Source organism: Muntiacus reevesi, chromosome 1, assembly GCF_963930625.1.
Source record: "Muntiacus reevesi chromosome 1, mMunRee1.1, whole genome shotgun sequence".
NCBI lineage: Eukaryota > Metazoa > Chordata > Mammalia > Artiodactyla > Cervidae > Muntiacus > Muntiacus reevesi.
In genome coordinates, this window is record NC_089249.1 from 111,128,959 (window position 1) to 111,151,126 (window position 22,168).

A 22,168-nucleotide genomic window follows, 5' to 3' on the forward strand; every position below is an offset into this window, starting at 1 on the left:
TACTCTTTGGAAGGACTGATACTGAAGTTCCAATACCTTGGTCACCTGATGTGAACAGTTGACTCACTGCAAAAGACCCTGATGCTGGGAAAGAGTGAAGGCAGAAGCAGAAAAGGGTGACACAGGATGAGATGGTTGGATGGCATCACTGAATCAATGGACATGAACTTAGGCAAACTCCAGGAGATGATGGGGGACAGGGAAGCCTCGTGTGCTGCAATCCATAGGGTCACAAACAGTTAGACACGACTTGGTTACTAAACAACAAACAACAAGGGGCACCTGAGAGACCAAGGAGGCCAGAAGACACTTTCTCTACCTTCTCCCTCAAGCCTGTTCCAAATTACAAGTGTCTTCCTGGACTTTAAGCCGGAAAGTAACAAGGGACAAAGAAGGTCATTATATAATGCTAAAGGAATCAAGCTAACAAAAGAATATAACATTTGTATATATTTTGCACCTAAGAAACACAGGAACACCCAAACATATAAAATAAGTATTAACAGACCAAGGGAGAAAGAGATAAGCATATATTAATGTAGGGGACTTCAATACCCTAGTTTCATCAATAGATAGATCATCCATACAAAAAATCATTATGAAAACATTGGACTTGAACCGTAAGTTAGACCAAACAGACTTAACAGTTACAGAACATTCCATCCAACACAGGGTAGGAGTGTACCTATCTTTCTCAAGTGAATATGGAACATTCTCCAGGATGGATCATATGTTAAGTCATAAAACAAGTCTTAATAAATTTAGGAAGATTAATAGAACAAAAACAAATTTAGGAAGATTAAAATCATATCAACCATCTTCCAACCATAATGGTATAAAACCAGAAATTAATTACAAGAAGAAAACTGGAAAACCCACAATTACATGGAGATTAAACAACATGTGATGTAACTACCATCGTGTCAAAGAAATCAACAGAAAAATAAAATAATAAAATAAATAAATAAAAAAGAAACAAAAAAGAAACAAAATAGTTATAATTATTAAATAATTATTATAAATATATTAGATAATTATATATTATCACATATTGTATATATTATTATAACAATCACATATAATTATTTATTAATGTTAATTATTAATATTAATATATAATTATATAATGGTTGTATGATTGTACATAATTCTATAATGATTGCATATAATTATATAATGATTGTAATATCATTATATATAATTATATACATATTATATAAACATATCAATATTAACTAATATATTAATTTACATATTATATAATTATTATAAATATTATACATTATTATAAATATTAAATAAATAATAAATAAAAATAAAACAAATAAATGAACAGGAAAATTAAAAAAATCTTCAGACAAATTAAAACAGAAATATAGTAAACCAAAACTTATAGGACATAGCAAAAGCAGATGCAAGTGGGAAATTTATAGTGATAAACACTGTATTTATATAGTAAGGAACAAGAAAGACACCAATAAAACAACCTAAATTTCTACCTTAAAGAAACAGAAAAGGAAGAACAAACTAAGCCCAAAGTTAGGTGAATGAATGAAATAAAGATCAGAGTGGAAATAAAGAGACTAAAAGGACAATATAAAAGATTAATGAAACTAATAGCTGAGTTCTTAAAAAAGATAAACACAATAGACAAACCATTAGCAAGGCTTAATAAGAGAAAAAGAGAGAATTTAAATAAAATAAGAAATGAAAGAGATGTTACAACTTGATACCAAAGAGATAAGGGATCATAAGGGACTACTATGAACAATTGTACAGTAACAAACTGGTCAGCCAAGGGAAAAAAGAGATAAATCTTAGAAACATGCAACCCACCAAGACCAAATAATGAAGAAATACAAAGTGAGATCTCCTTAGACCAATTGCCAGTAAGGAGATTGAATCAGTAATAATAATTTAAAAAACCTCCCATACAGAAGTCTAGCACCAAAAGGTTTTATTGGCAAATTCTAACAAATGTTTATGAATTAACATAAATCCTTCTCAAAATCTTCTAAAGAAAGAGGAGGGAACATTTTCAAATTCATTTTATAATGCCAGTATTATCCTAATACCAAAACCAGACAAGAAAAGAAAATTACAGGCCAATATCTCTGATAAACACAGGTACAAAAATTTTTTTAAAATAACAGCAAACTGAATGGCTTTCATCAAAAAATCAAACAATAAATGGAGAAAAGAGAACTCTCCTATACTGTTGGTAGAAATGTAAATTGGTACAGACACTAAGGAAACCAGTGTGGAGATTGCTTAAAACAATAAAAGTAGAGCTACCATATGATCCAGGAATCCCGTTCCTGGGCATATATCTGGAGAAAACTATCATCTAAAAGATACATGCACCTTGCAGCACTATTTACAATAGCCAGGACATGGAAGAAACCTAAATGTCCATCAACAGAGGAATGAATAAAGAAGATGTGGAACATATATACAATATTATTCAGCCAGAAAGAGAATGAAATAATGTCATTTGCAGTGAAATGGAGGGGCCTAGGGATTGTCATACAGAGATAAAGTAAGTCAGAAAGAGAAAGACAAATGTCGTATAATATTGCTTGTATGTGGAACCTATAAAAATGGTACAGATGAACTTATTTACAAAGCAGAAATAGAGCAACTGATGTAGAAAACAAACTTACGGTTATCAAGGAGGAAAGAGGGATGGGATGAATTGGGAGACTGGAATTGACATATTTACATTCAGTTCAGTTCAGTCGCTCAGTCGTGTCCGACTCTTTACGACCCCATGAATCGCAGCACGCCAGGCCTCCCTGTCCATTACTAACTCCCGGAGTTTACTCAAACTCATGCCCATTGAGTCAGTGATGCCACCCAGCCATCTCATCCTCTGTCATTCCCTTCTCCTCCTGCCCCCAATCCCTCCCAGCATCAGGATCTTTTCCAACGAGTCAACTCTTCGCATGAGGTGGTCAAAGTATTGGAGTTTCAGCTTCAGCATCAGTCCTTCCAATGAACACCCAGGATTTACCTCCTTTATTACCATACGTAAAACAGATAACTAATGAGAATCTTTGTATAGCAAAGGGAATTCTACACAGTGCTCTATGGTGACCTAGATGGAAAGGGAAAATAAAAAAGAGTGGATATATGTATGTGTAAAATTGATTCACTTTGCTGTACATCAGAAACTAAAACACTGTAAAACAATATATTCCAGGATCAATAAAAAGTATTTTAAAATAAATAAATATTTAAAAGAAATAATAGCAAACTGAACTCAACAATACATTAAAAGAATCATATACCATGATCAAGTGAGAGATTAGTTACAGGCATGTAAGGATGGTTCATCATCTGCAAATTAATGTGATACCACATTAATAAAAAGAAGATAAAAATTATATGATCACCTCAACAGATGGAGAAAAAGCATTTGACAAAATTCAATATTCATTCATGAAGAAAATGCACAATGCAACAAGCGGGTACAGGGGGAATGTACACCAAGATAATAAAGGTTACATGTAACAAGTCCACAGTTAACATGACCCTCAGCAGTGAAAAACTGAAAGCATTTCCTGTAACATCAGGAACAAGACAAGGAGGCTGACTCACCATTTCTAGTCAACAGAATATTGGGATTAGGAGCCAGAGAAATCAGGAAGAAAAAAAGGAATAAAAGGAATCCAAATTGGAAAGGAAGATGTAAAACTGTAACTGTTTGCAAATGACATGATTATATATATATAGAGAGAGAGAGAGAGAGAGAGAGAGAGAGAAAACCCTAAAGACGCCACCAAAAAACTGTTTGAACTAGTAAATGAATTTGGCAAATAGCAGGATACAAAATTAGTATATAAAAATCTGTTGTATTTCTATATATTAATAATGAACTATTAGAGAAATTAGTAAAATAATTTCATTTACAATTTTATCAAAAAGAATCAAATGCCTAGGAGTACATTTAACCAAAGAGGTGAAAGACCTGTACACAGAAAACTGTAAGATAATGATGAAAGAAAATGAAGATACAAATAAATGGAAAGATATTTTGTGCTCATGAACTGGAAGAATAAAATATTGTGAAAATGTCCTTACTATCCTAAGTAATGTAGATTCAATTCAACCCCTATCAAAATTTCAACGGTATTTTTCATAAATATAGAACAAGCTATCCTAAAATTTGAATGGAACCACAAAAGACCCTAAATAGTTAAAGCAATTTTGAGAAATAACAAAGTTGGAAACATCATATTTCCTGATTTCAAACCACATTACAAAGCTATAGTAACAATAATAAAACACTATGGTACACAGTAGCATAGAAATGGACACACAGATAAATGGAACAGAATAGATAGCCCAGAAATAAACCTATGTATGTATAGCCAGTTAATTTATGACAAAGAACTAAGAACATACAATTGGGAAAGAATAATTATCTTCAATGAATCATGCTGGGAAAACCAGAGAGCCAGATGCAAAAGAATGAAGCTGGACCCTAGTCCTACACCATACACAAAAATCAACTCAAACCGAGAAAGAAGAAAAAAATAGGGAATAAGCATCTTGATACTGGGCATGGCAATGATTCTTTGGATTTGCTAACAAAAGTAAAGGCAACAAAAGTAAAAATAAAAAAGAGGGACTATACAAACTAAAAAGTTCTTGCACAGCAATGGAAACCAGTAAAAAGGCAACATATAAAATGGGAGAAAATATCTGCAAGTCATTTATCTGATAAGGAGTTAATATCTAAACCACATGAAGAACTCATATAATTTAATAGCAAAGAAACAAACCATTCAGTTTTTAAAAAGGTAGAGGAATTGAATATACATTTTTTTCAAAGAAGATTTACAAAGAGCCAATAAGTACATGAAAAGGTACTCAATATCACTAGTCACCTGGGAAATGCATATCAAAATCAAATGAGATATCACCTTACACCCACCAGAATGGCTATCATTAAAAGACAAGAAATGAGTGTTGGCGAGGATATGGAGAAAAGGGAGACGGTGTTTACTGTTGGTAGGCAAGCTACCTGGTACAGGCACTAAGGGAAACAGCGTGGAGGTTCCTCCAAAAATGAAAAATAGAACTGTCATATGATCCAGCAACACCATTTCTGGGTATATATTCAAAGGGAATGAAAACAGGTTATCAAATGCACTCCTGTGTTCACTGAAACATTATTCACAATTAGCTCAGATAAGGAAAAAAGTACCCATCGATGAATGAATAAAGAAGATGTGGTAAAAAAAAAAAAAGATGTGGTAAATACATATACAATTGAATATACAATATGCCCTTTGGAACAACATAAATGGACCTTTAGGGCATTACACTAAGTGAAATAAAACAGAGAAAGACAAATGCTGCATGATATTATTTGAATGTGGAATCTTAAAAAAAAAAAAAGCCAAACTCATAGAAATAGCAAGAGTGGTTGCCAGAGACTGGGAGACTGGGAGGTAAGCAAAATAGGTTGCTCAAAAGGTACATCTTTTCAGGTATAAGATGACTGAGGGTTTAATGTATAGTATGATGACTATAGTTGATAAAACCAGTATATAAATGAAATTTGCTGAAAAAGCAGAACTTAAATGTTCTCACCAAAAAAAAGTTTTTTTTAAGTTCATGTTTGAACATAATTATTTCTCTTGAGGCAATATGATACATTTCTTATTAATAATCTCCAAATTCAGTATCTTCTAAATAAAGGGCCTGTTATTCAATAGGTCAATTTTTGGTTATTAAGTGTTCTACAAACTCCAGGAATTCTGATTATGGGAAAATCAGTCATAAATTTACTTCACTATAGTTCTGCTTTATGTATTTTACCTGTTTACTTACCTTAATAAGCAATGCTTCATTTGTAGCTTCAATTACTTCATTCCTGTCTTGGACTTGCTGATGCAAACTGCTTACCGTGTCCTGGGCTTCTTCTAGTTCTAGTTTTGCTTTCTCTAACTGTTCGTTTAGTTGCTGAACAGAAGTCTTCTGAGAATCAACAGAAATCTTCCACTTTGCATGGTTTTCCTGATGTGAAATCATCTACACAGCCCCCACATTGAAACGGAAAGGAAGAAAGAAAATAGGATGAAGTTGGTTTCAATAACATTCTAATACTTTCCATTTCCACTTGAAATAAAAGCAAATCCTATTTATAGTGATTTCTCAACAAATAACATATTAGAGAGAAAATAGTCTTAAATTTACTTAAGAACAGTTAACTAAGTACAATGGACTACTTTTGGATCCTGATTTGAAGAAATCAGTTATAAACACATTTTTGAGGAAGACATAATTGAGGAAATCTGACCAATGACTACATGTTTGATGATATCAAGGAATTAGAGTCAAATTTTAAGTATGATAATGGCATTGTGGTTATATTTTTTAAATAGTTCCTATCTTTCAGATATATTTATAGAAATGTTTATTGATGAAACAGTCATGTTTTGGATTTCCTTCCCCCAAAATTATAGGGTATGTGAGAGAGGGAAAAAGAGACCTGAGAGAGGTTAAAGGTATGGTGATCATACTTCCCAGTTTGCCTACAATCGTTCAGGTTTTATGCCTGGTGTTCTGGGGTAATTAATAACAGCACTCTTCTTCATTCTCAAAAGTATTTCCTTTTATATAAAAGAAATAGTCAACATACTTACAGATTAAGTAAAATTGGCCATGAGCAGGCTTCTTGGTAAAGAATCTGCCTGCAATGCAGGAGACCCTGGTTCAATTCCTGGGTCAGGAAGATCCCTTGGAGAAGGAGTGGCAACCGACTCCAGTGTTTTTGCTTGGAGAATCCCATGGACAGAGGAGCCTGGCAGGCTACATACAGTCCATGGGGTCACAAGACTCAGACAGGAGTTGAAAATTATTGAAGCTGAGCAATATATATGAAAGAAATAAGGGAAAACAACAGAATGGAAAAGACTAGAGATCTTTTCAAGAAAATCTGAGATACCAAGGGAACATTTCATGTAAAGATGGGCTCAATGAAGGACAGAAACAGTATGAACTAAACAGAAGCAGAAGATATTAAGAGATGACAAGAATACAGAAGAACTATATAAAAAAGATGATGAGATGGCTAGATGGCATCACTGACTCAATGGACATGAGTTTGAGCAAGCTCTGGGAGATGGTGAAGGACAGGGAAGCCTGGGATCCTGCAGTCCATGAGGTCACAGAGTCAGACACGACTGAGAGACTGAACAACAACAAATACAAAAAAGAACTTAATGATCTGGATAACCACGACAGTGTGATCACTCACCTAGAGCCAGACATCCTGAAGTGTGAAGTCAAGTGGGGTTTAGGAAGCATCATGACAAACAAAGCTAGTGGAGATGATAAAATTCCAGTTGAGCTATTTCAAAACCTAAAAGATGATGCTGTGAAAGTACTGAACTCAATATACCAGCAAATTTGGAAACTAAGCAGTGGCCATAATACTGAATAAGGTCAGTTTCCATTCCAATCCAAAAGAAAGGCAATGCCAGAGAATGTTCAAATTACTGTACAATTATGCTCATTTCACAAGTGAGCAAGGTAATGCTCAAAATCCTTCAAGCTAGGTTTCAACAGTACATGCAATGAGAACTTCCAGATGTACAAGCTGGATTTAGAAAAGGCAATTAGAGCTCAAATTGCCAACATCCACTGGATCATAGAAAAAGCAAGGGAATTCCAGAAAAACATTCTTCTGCTTCATTGACTATGAAAAAGCCTTTGACTATGTAGATCACAACAAACTGGAAAATTCTTAAAGAGATGGGAATACCAGACCACCTTACCTGCCTCCTATGAAATCTGTATGCAGGTCAAGAAGCAACTGTTAGAACCAGACATGCAATAATGGACTGGTTCCAAATCAGGAAAAAGTACGTCAAGGGTGTATACTGTCACCCTGCTTATTTAACTTATATTCAGAATACATCATGCAAAATGCCAGGCTGGATGAATCACAAGTTGGAATCAAGAATGCTGGGAGAAATATCAATAACCTTAGATATGCAGATGACACCACCCTTATGGCAGAAAGCGAAGAGGAACTGAAGAGCCTCTTGATGAAAGCTAGCTTAAAACTCAACATTCAAAAAATGAAAATCATGGCATCTGGTTATATCACTTCATGGAAAGTAGATGGGGAAACAATCGAAAGAATGACAAACTTTATTTTCTTGGGCTCCAAAATCACTGTGGATGGTGACTGCAGCCATTAAATTAAAAGACACTTGCTTCTTGGAAGAAAAATTAAGACAAATCTAGACACAGTATTAAAAAGCAGAGACATTACTTTGCCTACAAAGGTCTGCATAGTCAGAGCTATGGTTTTTCCAGTAGTCATATATGGATGTGAGAGCTGGACTATAAAAAAGGCTTGAGCAGCAAAGAACTGATATCCTTGAACTGTGGTGCTGGAGAAAACTCTCGAGAGCCCCTTGGACAACAAGGAGATCAAACCAGTCAATCCTGGAGGAAATCAACCCTGTATATACACTGGAAGGACTGATGCTGAAGCTGAAACTCCAATACTTTGGCCACCTGATGCAAAGAGCCCACTCATTGGAAATGACCCTGATGCTGGGAAAGATTGAAGGCAGGAGGAGAAGGGGACGACAGAGGATGAGATGGTTGGATGGCATCACTGACTCAATAGACATGAGTTTGAGCAACCTCTGGGAGATGGTGAAGGACAGGGAAGCCTGGTGTGCTACAGTCCATGGGGTCGCAGAGTCAGACATGATTGAGCAACTGAACAACAGTACTAATATACTGGAAGATTTATACCATTCTACTTCTGAATATGTTAAAAACTGTCCATAAAAAAGTTTTTAAAAATTTCATTTTATTGAAAAAAAATCAGCTTTGCAATTGAGTTTCCTGACAATTCTAAAACCTATTTAAAAAATTAGTTAAAAATTATCAATCCCTTTTCCTACTTAATAACATACTTTCATTTTATATTCAAACAACATACAAACTTTAAAAACATCTTTCTTAAGAACAACCACAACAAACCTATATATATATATTTTTAACCTGCAAGTATTTATTTTAATTACTCCTATTTGAAGGTTCTTTTTTTGGAAAATTTTATTATCCATTTTATTATCCACTCTTTTCATTCCTTAAAGGGTTCCACAGGTTTGGGCAAATTCATATTATCCTCATGACTATGTTCTGGAGGAACTCTAGGTATGTTAGCAGATTCATCTTCAATCTACTTCACAAGAGCTCTGTAACCCTCAATAATGTTGCAACTAATAGCATGCTGTAACTGGTGTAAATGGATAGGGAAAAGGGTTTCCAGGCACTGGTTAGCTTCTTCCAAATGTTTGGAACCTTGCAGAGACAGAAACTGGTTCTAGGAGCTTTACTATCAAGCCATACAAAAACACTTCACAGTACCCTTTGAGTCACTTGCCATATTCTTCACTGATAACTTTGGTGTTTCCTAGAGACCCAATGCATTGTATATAAACACTGCATTTCTCTGGGAGGGTGTCTTTCTTAAGGATCACTGAAAAGCTATTCAAAAGTCTTGGGGAGCCTCAGGATGGGAGGTGATCCAATCTGATCATGAATATAAGGTAATGGGTCCAAAGGAATCATTGTCTGGCTGGAAGACCTCATTTATCAAAAGCTGTTCCACAAGCACCTAACTTATACTGTGACACAAGTGCTGTTCTCTTTGAGATGAGTGCTCTTTTTATTGTCTGTTTATGAGTGCCATACTGTTTGCATAATGACAGGTCTCTTCCATTCACATCATGTTCCTATGTAGAGCTTTCATCCTTCTGTACCACCACAAGAGTCAATTGGACCTACATGTCTGGGGTCTAACCAGAAAAGCATTGTGCTGGGTGCCTTCATCCCCAACAGGCCTCAAAGCCACCAGTGGCAGCTCTGTGAAAGTGTCCATATTAGGTATTTTCATATGCTGCATATAAAGTATTAATACTAGATATTAAACAGCAATACTAGAACCAATGTTTACAATTCATTTTTTGTACTATCAGCTTATAATAATTTTAAGAGGCTTATAAAACTGAAAGTAAAAAATTTGGTAATTAAAAGTAGAAATATAGACCATGTAATAAAAGCTTATTGAGTTGCTGCTGGCAAATACTTGAGATGGACCAATTATTACTGAAGGTCACCATGTTGACCAGCTAATATCAAATAATTATGGTGAACTCATCAGCATTCACATTTGTCTTCAAAGACCAAAGGTTGTAATCTCTTGGCCTTAGGACTGGATTCAGCACACAAATATGTTTTGTTTGGCAGACACAATGTTTTCAAAGAGATTTGACTCTAAATGCATTTAAGCAAGACATGTTGACCAAAAACAATATTTATTCCTCAAAAAGATGTTAACCAAACTCCCTCAAAATGAGTTTAATATAAATGTCTTTGAGATGGTTAGATAGCATCACTGACTCAATGGACATGAGTCTGAGCAAATTCCGGGAGATAGTGGAGGACAGAGGAGCCTGGCATGAGGCAATCCACGGGGTCACAAAGAGTCAGACGTGACTTAGTGACTAAACAACAACATCTGCAACAAGCACCATCCAGAAAAATGCTTTATTAGAATGTTTCATAAGGAGCCTTAAATTTGAATATGTTCAAATACAGTTTTAAAAAAGACAAGAAATGCTATTCTAATTGATAACACTGTCCATCTCTGTAAAGGTTCAGGACATACTGACAAAGAGCAAACTATCATATTGCCTCTCTAACTTATGATCAGAGCAAACCTTGAAAACTACCACACATTAATAGATTGACATCACATGAAACTGCTTACATTGGTTATTAAATACCTCCAGGTAATTTTGGCAAGTGTTACTTTATAATAAAGTTATGACAATGATAATGACGTGCCAGGCTCTGGTGTAAGAACATAAACTACATTAATTAATTTAATTCTCCACACAGTTCTATGAAATAGATAGCATTATTATATCCATTTTAGTCAGAGATGTTAAGTTAGTTGCCTAAGGTTACATAAGTACCAAGTAATGAACTGAGATTTAGAACCAGTATGCCTGGCTAAAGAATTCAAGCTCTTAACCCATAGGGTATTAGTACACTGGAATATGAAGTGAAAATAATATGTTCAGCCTACCAGAAAAGACCAAATGTGTTTCCCTATAATAAACATTTAAAAGCTAGATTTATACTTTGTTCAGATAGATCAACACACTTTAGCAGGGAGTAATGGAACAAATTAAATTTTTCTTTACCTCTAGATGATATGCTTCTTTGAGAGATTCTACTTCTGTTGACAATTTCTTGATTTCTGCTTGCATTCTTGCTTCTAACTGAGTTTCACGTACTTGAGAAGCCCCCAATTCTTCAGCTAAATATTTTCCATGAGCTTCCTTAAAAATGACATATTAAGCAAAGGTTACACTACTTGTTTATTTGGTTATTGTAGCTAAACAATTCATAACATTTATGGAAGTACTTCAGTCTTTTGTAATACTGTATGAACACTCATACACAGTTACCTTATTAAATGTACACTTTAAAAAGTGTAACAATCTAGAATTTAATCTAGATATTTAACAGAGTACAAATGGGAAATTATCAGTATATTGTTTATTATTGCAAGTTCACTAATCAATGCTTTTGGTAAAATAAACTAATAACCACAGGACACTGAACTTTAGCAGATAGTAGTCTCCTCTTTAGGCATGCCTAGGTCTTTTTGCTCACCATATGTGCTGTTTGCTTATCTACAGTCAGTTGTGCATGTATCAAACGTATCTATGACAGCTGTGTTTGTGACTACAATTATGTAATTTTATTATACATTATGAATACAGATGAAATGCGCATGCAAAAGGAATATTTTTATATGAAAACTAAGTTATATGCTTTGAGACAATTCGACAAGTGAGACACAAACGTTTGCTACCTAATTAGTTGTAAAATATTGTGGGAAATCTCATACAAAATATAAGAGATGCTGTCCTCTGACTGATTTATGAATGTCTCTTAACTCTATTTTAAAAAACCAAATGGAAACTATAGATGATGGCATATGAGTGTGGTTTATGCAAGAAAAACTAGGTGGAATGTAATCAAGTGACCCTACCCATATAGAAAGAGCTAAGATTTGGTCCCATATTAAAAGGTTAACAAATGACTGTAAACTTAGAGTTTGGGGTTAAAATATAATATTTAAGCTGTCATTCTTAATAATTCTCCACTTTCAATTAGTTATTTGATTAACTGAGCTTGGTTTATCAGATAAAATCAATTATACTACATTTATATATCACTGATAAGGACAGAAATGAGATAAAAGTAGATAGTTTCCCTTCTCTTAGTAGACTCCCAAGTGCCTGACATAGTCTAATAAAAATTCCTTATATATTTTTTATTAGTTTAACCATCCAGAAATGTGAATAAAAATGCCATCAGGTTAACCAAAACTAAATGTAAAAACACTTTCACTCAAAACCCATACTGAATTAGAACCATAGTAAAAAGCAGAAAAATCACAAGAACTTTTGTAGAATATCAATAAATACATTTTTCTAATAGTCTAAGTAATTAAGCCAAGCATATTAATCTAAATATTTTTAAGGCAAGTTGTTAAATTTCTATGTAATACTAGGGAAGTACAATTTATATTAGTAGTCTTGCTATGTAAAAGCACTTTTCCTCCCCAAGGTTCTAGACTGCAGGTTCCTAACAGCTATAAATCTAGATAGTTTTCATCTATAAATGGCTACAAATGCAAATTTTTTTACTTAAAAAAGATGCATTAGATTTCTTTTTCTGTCCCAGTGGTAGCTCCAATTCACTTGAAAGTCTGAAAGTGCTTTATAACTTATGTTATTGAAAACTAACCAGTTTGACTAAAATTCAGTTCTGAGAGACTTCCTAATTATACTACAATGCTAGGCTAAATATAACACAGTTTTTTTTTTTTGAGTAATATATACATAACACAAAATTTATCACCTTAACTATTTTTAAGTACGTTCACACTGCTGTGGAACACAACTTTTATAAAAACGATATTCTACTGTCAAAACAAGCAAATGTTAAAAACTTTAAGATTTTCAATAAGGTAAAATTAGAATAGGAATTACTTTCTCTTTAGAGAGTTGCTTTATTTCCTCAAGTTCACTTGAGAGCCTTTCTATTTCTCTCTGTGCTTGGACTTGTTGATGACGAGCCTCCACCAATTCTGTATGAGAGTTCTGCATCTGCTCCCGAGTTAGTCTCAATTCTTGCTCCAAATCTATGGCCTCCTTGTACTGAGTTGCAATGTACTGTTCCTGCTCTTTCATAACCTGAAGTGCACAAGACATTTGTATGTTTCAAAATAAAATGACCCAGATAATCTATTTCTTACTCTGATTTCTCTTTTAATAAGTGACTTACTCCGTTCCAACTAAACATCTATATATTTTAACATACAATGAATATAAACCACTGCGAAACTGATATTCAGAAAAAAAAATTTTTTAATAGTAAGAAAATGACAAAAGTACTGTAATAAATCAAGGACTCAAAGGTATATTTTTGCATGCCTTCAACATGCAAGCTGCATAATCCTTTAACAGTATGAAGTAACATGACAGAATACATAATAATATAAAGAGAAGAAAGAAGTTAATATTTGATTATCCATGTCAAAGATGGAGAAAATACTGGTATAAATAAAGCCCACAATTAATCCACATAGCTGGGTTAAGGACGACCTTATTCTCTGCAAAAGTGAAATTTGTTACTGGGACTGCTGCTACTCTCTCTGAAATATTTCACATTTCTCAGTTAAATCCCTAGTAAAGTACTATTTCTGGAGGAAAAAAAAATCATTAAAAAGTAAATTAGTTTTAAATTAGCTTGATGACATAGATAAGATGGTAGGTGCCTGGTGCACTGGGAAGACCCAGAGGAATCGGGTGGAGAGGGAGGTGGGAGGGGGGATCGGGATGGGGAATACGTGTAACTCTATGGCTGATTCATATCAATGTATGACAAAACCGACTGAAATGTTGTGAAGTAATTAGCCTCCAACTAATAGAAAAAAAAAAAAAAAAAAGATGGTAGGTAATGACACTTAACTTTAGGACTAATAAGAAAGAAAGAAACCAGTACAAATTACAAGGACCCTGATGTCTAGAATGGGGGCCCAAGGTCCCACTGGGTTGTGTATCAGTATAAATCTCATGTAAATACTTTTAGCCAGCCCTTGTTTGAGAACATGAAACAACTGAGTCAACAATCTTTTTCTTTTTTGGCCTAGAACCCAAACTTGCTATCAGAGACCCTGCTTAATTTATATATATATATATAATTCGACTAATATTTATTCATGCTTACTATGGAATATGTACTATTATAGGTATTGAGGATAAAGGAGAAAACAGGAGATAAAGTAGTTACCCTTGTGGAGTTTAAATATGACTGGATGAGACAGAAAATCAGTTAATCAAATGCCAGAAGGAGCTATATAGTAAGTTTTAAAACTGAGCATAGTATTTAAAAACAAGAAAAAGTTACATCTACAAGAGCTCTTAGAAGCAAATTCATTTTAAAAAGGCAAGTGGGTAGAATGAGTTCAGAAGTCAACACACATGCAAACTGATATGAAGTTATCAAACTTCATCTGGCAACTTGAAGTACTTGACATCAGTAATATACCGTTATCTGTTAATTCATTCTCTGAATAGAGTTCTTCAAGGACAAAGTAGTGCATCCTATTAATATCTGATCTTCAGTTCTATCACATAGTAGGTTCTCAATTAAAATATTTATTTATTGACCAAGTGAGCATATATCATGGGTTTACTATGTAAGAGATATCATGCCAATGCCTATAGAGAATGTAAAGACAAATAACATGATAACTCACCAATAATAAAGTAATTAAGAAGATAAGGAAATTAATAGATATCTGGCACAAATAATTAGCCTAAGAATACTTATGGCACACTTTCTGTGCATATTAAACACCAATCACATATAAAACCAATCAGTTTAAAACAAAGATCTGTATCAACCTTCCTTAGGAGGAAAATAATCTGCTTACACTTTCCATTTCTTTCATCTTTTGTTGGGCCCGTTCAGTTTCTTTTCTCAGTTGACTTATCTCTTGTTCATTTTGTAGTGTTATAAACTCTTTTTCTCGAAGTTGTTCTTTGGCATTTTGCAATTTTTCATTCAAACTTTCTATCTGAATTTTAAACAGAGCAATGTTAATGTAAATAAAGAAAAATAATTCTTCCATCATAACTGCAATCCATGTAAGTCAAGCTTTAAACTTGTATATCTAAAATAGAAAAATTTTTAAATGTGTTTTTCTTGAGACAAACATAACTTTGACGTAAATATCAGAATTTTGTGCCTAATAAGATGCTTATGTGTATACCTAAAATATACTATGTTGCGCACTTGGTGCTTTCATAAAAAAAAAAAGTAACTATATGAGGTGGCAGATATGCTAATTAGTTTAATTCTGATAATTATTTCATAATGTATATGTCCATTTAAACATCACATTGTACACCTAAAATATATGCCACTTTTTACTATCAATTATACCTCAATAAAGTTGGGAAAAAATTTAAGAGAAGAAAATGAATATAATGTAGCAAGTATAAGATAATGAAAATTATGCATCATTGGGAATTCCCTGGCAGCCCACTTGTTAGGACTCCACACTCTCATTGCCAAGGGATCAGGTTCAATCCTAGACTGGGGACCTAAAATCCCACAAGTTGTGTGGCACAGTTCAATGCAGTACTTTTATGGTATCTATTCTAGTCAGAAGCCATTTTATGTGAATAGCATATGTTTATAGTTAATGAGTCATTTTTTAAATAATTTAAGACATAATTTTTAATAATTTACCTGTCTGCTGCTTTCTTTAAGTTCTAATTCTGATTTCTCCACAGTACCCTCTAATTTAATTATTTTCTGTTCCATTTCTCCCCTGTGCCCACGAATAGTCATATCCAAATGTGTAACCTAAACACAAAAGCAACATTAAGCTACTGTTCAATCTTATTCTAATGTGAAAAACTGTATGCTTGGAATGTTATTTAGAATTATTTACAGTGGGTATAACTGAAGAAAAATGCACCTCAAATAAATTATTAAAAAGAATGAGAAAAATAATCATTGCTTAATAATACTGGATCTTGAACCCAATATATAATCATATATTCAAACAAGTGACAAAATTATTCAAATTTCATTTTATGCTAAATACTACAATGCAACATGAAAACCATGGGATGCAGCAAAAGCATTGCTTAGGAATATCTATGCATTGAATGCATATATGAAAAAAGAAGAAAGATCTAAAATTAATCTGCTGAGCTTCCATCTTACAAACTAGAAAAGGAAGAACAAATCAAATCCAAACTAAGCAGAGAAAAAAATGCTAAAAACCAGAGTAGCAATTAAAATTAGGGAATCAATAGAGAAAATCAACAAAGCCAAAAACTGGCTCTTCAAAAAGATTAATAGCAATAAGCCTCTAGCCAGACTAATAAAAAAAGAGAAGATATAAACTGCTAATACGAGAAATGAAAAAGGAGATATTACTACAAACATCAAGGACATTAATAGGATAATACAGAAATGTTATAAACAGCTCTCAGTCCATGAATTTAAATAAAATTAGATGTAACTGGCCAGCTACTCAAAAGGCACAATCTGCCAAAACTCATACAAGAAATGGATAAACTGAATAAGCCTATATCCACTAAAGAAACTGAATCAATGATTAATAACTTTCCAAAACAGAAAGCTCCAGGTTCAGATGGGTTCATTGGTGAATTTTATCAAACATTTAAGGAAGAAACTGCCACTTCTTTACACTCTCGCTCAGAAGACAGAAACAGAGGAAGTACTAACTCATTCTCTAAGGCTAGCATTACCCTAATACCAACACCCTAATACCAACACCAGAGACATTATAAATAAAGAAAACCATAGACCAGTATCCTTCATGAACATAGATGTAAAAATTCTCAACAAAATATAGTGAATCATACTCAAAAATGTATAAAAAGAACTATACTCCACATTTGAAAATTAATTAATATAACTAATCACATTAAGAAAAAAAAAATCACAGAGGAACCAGAGATCAAGTTCCCAACATCCACTGGATCATAGAGAAAGCAAGGAAATTCCAAAAAAAATCTACTTCTGCTTCAATGACTACACTAAAGCATTTGACTGTGTGGATATGACAAACTGTGGAAAATTCTTCAAGAGATGGGAATACAGACCACTTTACCTATTTCCTGAGAAACCTGTATGCAGGTCAAAAAGCAATAGTTAGAACTGGACATGGAACAATGGATTGGTTCCAAATTGGAAAAGGAGTACATCAAGGTGTATACTGTCATCCTGTTTATTTAACTTATATGCATAGTACATCATGAGAAATGCTGGGCTGGATGAAGCACAAGCTGGAATCAAAGATTGCTGGGAGAAATATCAATAACCTCAGATATGCAGATGAGACCACCCTTATGCAGAAAAACCAAAAGGAACTAAAGAGACTCTTGATGAAAGTGAAAGAGAAGAGTGGAAAAGCTGGCTTAAAACTCAACAATAAAAAAACTAAGATCATGGTATCTGGTCCCATCACTTCAGGGCAAAAAGATGGGGAAAAAGTGGAAACAGTGACAGATTTTATTTTCTTGGGCTCCAAAATCACTGTGGATGGTGACTGCAGCCACAAAATTAAAAGATGTTTGCTCCTTGGAGGAAAAGCTATGACAAACCTAGACAGCATGTTAAAAAGGAGAGACATCACTTTGCTGACAAAGGTCTGTATAGTCAAAGTTATGGTATTTCCAGTAGTTGTGTATGGAGGGTGTTGGACAATCAAGAAGGCTGAGTGCTGAAGAACTGATGCTTTCAAATTGTGATGCTGGAATAAGACTCTTGAGAGTCCCCGGGACAGCAAGGAGATCAAACCAGTCAATTCTAAAGGCAATCAACCCTGACTATTTATTGGAAGGACTGATGCTGAAGTGCCAATACTTTGGCCACCTGATGAGAAGAGTCCACTCACTGGAAAAGACCCTGATGCTGAGAAAGATGGAGGGCAGGAGGAGAAGCGAGTGAATGAGGATAAGATGGCTGGGTGGCATCACTGACTCAATGGACATGAGTTTGAACAACTTCTGGGAGATAGTGAAGGACAGGGAAGCCTGGCGTGCTGCAGTCCATTGAGTCACAAGGAGTTGGACACTACTTAATGACTGAACATGATCAACAACAACTGTATAATATTTTGGAAAAGGCAAAACTAGAGACAGCAAAAAGATCACTGGTTACCATGGTTGGGGGAAGAGAGACAGGGATGAGTAAGTGGGGTACAAAAGATTTTTAAGGCACTGAAGATATTCTGAATGATACCATAATGATGGATGTCTGTCCAAACTCATAGAATGAATAACACAAGAGTGAATGATAATATAAACTATGGATTTTGGGTGATTATGAAATGTCAATGTAGGTTCATCAGCTTTAACAAATATACCATCCTGGAAGGAAATGTTGATAATGGGGGAAGGTTGTGCCTTCTTTGGGGCAGGGTGGGTATGTGGGAAATCTCTGTACCTATTGTTCAAATTTGCTGTGAACCTAAATCTGCTCTAAAAAAGAAGTCTTTTTAAAAAGATGCTGCAGAGCTTCCCTGGTAGGCCAGTGGTTAAGAATCAGTCCACCAATGCAGGCGACACAGGTTTAATCCGATTCCACATGCTACAGGAGAACTAAGCCCATGTGCCACAATTACTGAGCCAGAGCTACAACTACTCAAGCCTACACACCTTACAGCCTGTGCTCCGCAACAAGGGAGGCTACTGCAATGAGAAAACCTGGGCACCACAACTAGAGAGTAGCCTCCGTTCACCACAACAAGAGAAAACCCACGCAAAGCAACAAAGAACCAGTGCAGCCAAAAATAAATAAATAAAATTATATTAGAAAAGATGCTAAAAATGCCTTCTGGATATTTCCATTCCTCCAATAAATACTAGTTGAGCAAGTAACTCCTTTAATCACATTTTCTTCTGATATACAGTATTATAAGAGATCAAAAGGTTCAGACACTAAGCTAACCTTCACTCCCCAAAATCCACCTGCTGTAAAAATAGCAAAAAAAAAAAAACCAAGAGAGAGAGAGAGATGACATATTTCTAATTTAAAAAATACTATGTGCACAGAAAAAAGAAATAGCTATAAAAACTACTTTACCAAAATGAGGGGACCTCTGAAACCTCAAGTGATTGTATTTTTAACAGAAAATTTCATTAAAATATAGTTAAGAAAACCAACTTGAGCTGCTCTTTGCTTTAGCTCCCAATTTCTTTCCTTAAGTGCCTGATCCATTTCAAGAAGTTCTTGCTTTTTGTCTTCAATCTCCATCTTGCATTCCCTGCAATTTATCAAAGTGAAAAAGACCTAAGCAAGTAAGTAGGACTATTATAGTTTTAAAAAATCAAAACAATTGGGTTACCCTTCCTGTAAGTTAAGTGACAGGATACATTCAATTATTTCAGATTGAGAGACCTCAAATTAAAGGAATAATGCATAAAGAAAACGACTGATATCAATACAACTACTTTAATATCGTGTTCTAAAAAGGCACAAGTTAACTTAAATTCTACTTCTGCAGACAATTTAAGCTAAATGCTAAAAGCACTCCCAAGAAATAGGATTGAATCAGTAAAAGAATTTTTAAAATATGTCTGTATTTTAATCTATAGATCAAAGGACCATTTGAAAGTCTTTTATATGTAACAGCTATGAGTTCATGATAACTGAATGAGGCATTTATCTCATGGCTTTTGTCACTGATATCCACGGTTTAGTAAACGACCACTGCATTTCTCACAGGAATTTTACTCAAAATGACACCTTATATTTAGTGAAGTAGTGAAATCTACTACAGAAATATTTTAAATGTTTTTAAAAAAATTCTAGCCCTCCAAAAACACTAACTTAAGAATAATTTTATATTATAAAGAAACTTAAAATGACATAACTTCAAGATTTATACCACTTTGAAGCTTGATATTAGAGAATTTTAATTTTGAATTCTAAGTTCTGATATGACAAAGGATGAAAATGTTTTTGATCTTGAATTATCATATGATTTTCTAGTCTTAAATATGAAACAATATAATAAAGGTACTGGATTTAAAAAGCAGGTTCTGAACTTCTTTAATGAGCTGTTTACTGTTCCCCTAAAAGCCTGAAGAGTTAATACAAGACTAAACTAATATTCTAAAAGTAATATAAAATGAATTCTAATGATAACTCTAATTGCTGTCTGTAAGAATAGCTGTGCTTCTAAAATTCAGCTACTAGCTAGAATTTTAAGATTTTGTTCTTACTTCTCTCATCCATCCATTCCCTTATTTATTTAGTAAATATTTACTGGATGTTTCCTAAATGTCAAGGTTCTATGACTATGGATTTAATAGTCAATAGGATATTTGTCCTTCATTACATGGAGTTTACATTCTACTAGCTCCAGAGGAGATGGACCATAAACAATAATTCAATAAGAAAAATATAAAGTGCTATGTCAGAGCATTAAATACAATGATGAGACAGTGGCTGGAAGACTATTTTAGAATAGGTGGTGAGGGAAGGGCTCTATGAGGTAATGTGAAGGGTATGAAGAAACTGGCCACACAACAATTATTTCAGGCTATTTCAGGCCAAAGAAACAGCTATGGCAAAAGTCCTAAGGTGGGAAAAAACTTCGTAAGCTTTAAGTAGAATAAAAAGGTCAGCAGCAAGGAGAACAATACAGAATGAGGCCAGAGAAAGAGGCAGAAACTTTGTTATGCAGGGCTTTGTATTCTAGGAAAAGGAGCTTGGATTTTTTTTTCCAACTGTGGCAAAATACACGTAAGATTTTAACCATTTTAACTGCTTTAAAGCATACTGTGCAGTTACACTGAATATATATTCACAATGTTGTGTAACCATCATCACTATTTCCAATACTTTTTCATCCCTCTGGATAGTAACCCCACACCCATTGGCAGTTTTCTTCCATTCTCCCTTCCCCCAGCCCCACAAAATTAACCTGGTTTCTATCTCTGTGGATTTGCCAATTTTGGATATTTCATATAAATGGAATTATGCAACATGTATGTGGTTTCTTTCATTTAGCATATTTGTAAGGTTTATCCGTGCTGCAGCATGTGTCAGTACTCTATTCCTTTTCAAGGCTGATTTGTATGGATATACCACACTGGTTTATCCATTCACAGCTATCAGTATCCATCTGGGCCGTTTCCACTTGGTGGCTATTGGGAATAGAGGTGCTACAAACATTTGAGCACAATTTTTGTTTGAACACCTCTTTTCAATTCTTTTGGGTACTTAAACCTAACAGTGGAATTACTGAGTTACAAGGTTAATACTATGTTTAACTCACTGATGAGTTAAACTGCCAAACTGTTTTCCACAGAGGCTGGAGCTTTAAAAATTTCTCATCTGGAGTCTTCATTCTGCACTCAACCAAGACTCGACTCGCTTTCTTTTCTTCGCCGATGCTGCTCATCTGAAGGAAACACCTGGACTCCACCGGGGCTGGATCCCGGGGTCAGCTTACCTGCCAATGGACCAGAGGCAGCAGCTGCAACTGGGACCCTTTTTGTCCCTGGTCTCCTCCTGATGCAGACAACTGGCCAGAGTGCCCTGACCGGATGCAGAGTCAACCATTTAGATTTCTGACAGACTGATCCAGCATGTCTCAGTTCCCTGAGGACCCAATGCCTCTGCTTTCTCAGCCAAAAAGGAAAAAGGGGGCCTCCCCCTCCTCCAGCATGGAAACTCTAAAGAAATCAAGCACAGACAACACCAGAGACTCCAGATGAATATCCACATGAACCTACCACTAAGCAGATTCAGGGCTATCCTTGAGAGACCTGGCATGATCCATCCCCGTATCCTGTAGAAAACGCACAACACAAGCCACTCGACAGGCTGCTCTCCCAACCTGGGGACAAATCATGAACGTCTGTCACCCAGCTCAAGATACAGCTGCGTCGACAGGACATGCTCCTACTCCTGAAAAGGTTTTCATAGCTATCCTTGCTCTGCTTGCTTGTCAGGTAAATACCTCCTCAGCCACACCTGGAGT

The 22,168-nt window shown here is 34.7% G+C and overlaps 1 protein-coding gene across 12 annotated transcripts in view; it reads right to left on the reverse strand.

Moving 5' to 3' along the window:
• The window catches only part of CCDC18 (coiled-coil domain containing 18), a 99,268-nt gene that overhangs the window by 8,887 nt on the left and 68,213 nt on the right, over positions 1-22,168 (reverse strand). For 10 of the 12 annotated variants that reach the window (XM_065908534.1, XM_065908481.1, XM_065908561.1 and 7 more), the window contains 6 exons: positions 19,342-19,441; positions 15,886-16,002; positions 15,065-15,208; positions 13,116-13,319; positions 11,253-11,390; positions 5,842-6,042 (listed from right to left, as the gene is read on the reverse strand). In XM_065908534.1, coding sequence (XP_065764606.1) covers positions 5,842-6,042; positions 11,253-11,390; positions 13,116-13,319; positions 15,065-15,208; positions 15,886-16,002; positions 19,342-19,441 — 904 coding nt within the window. The remainder of the gene's footprint in view (positions 1-5,841; positions 6,043-11,252; positions 11,391-13,115; positions 13,320-15,064; positions 15,209-15,885; positions 16,003-19,341; positions 19,442-22,168) is intronic. The other 2 variants (XM_065908543.1, XM_065908551.1) reach the window with 2 other exon arrangements.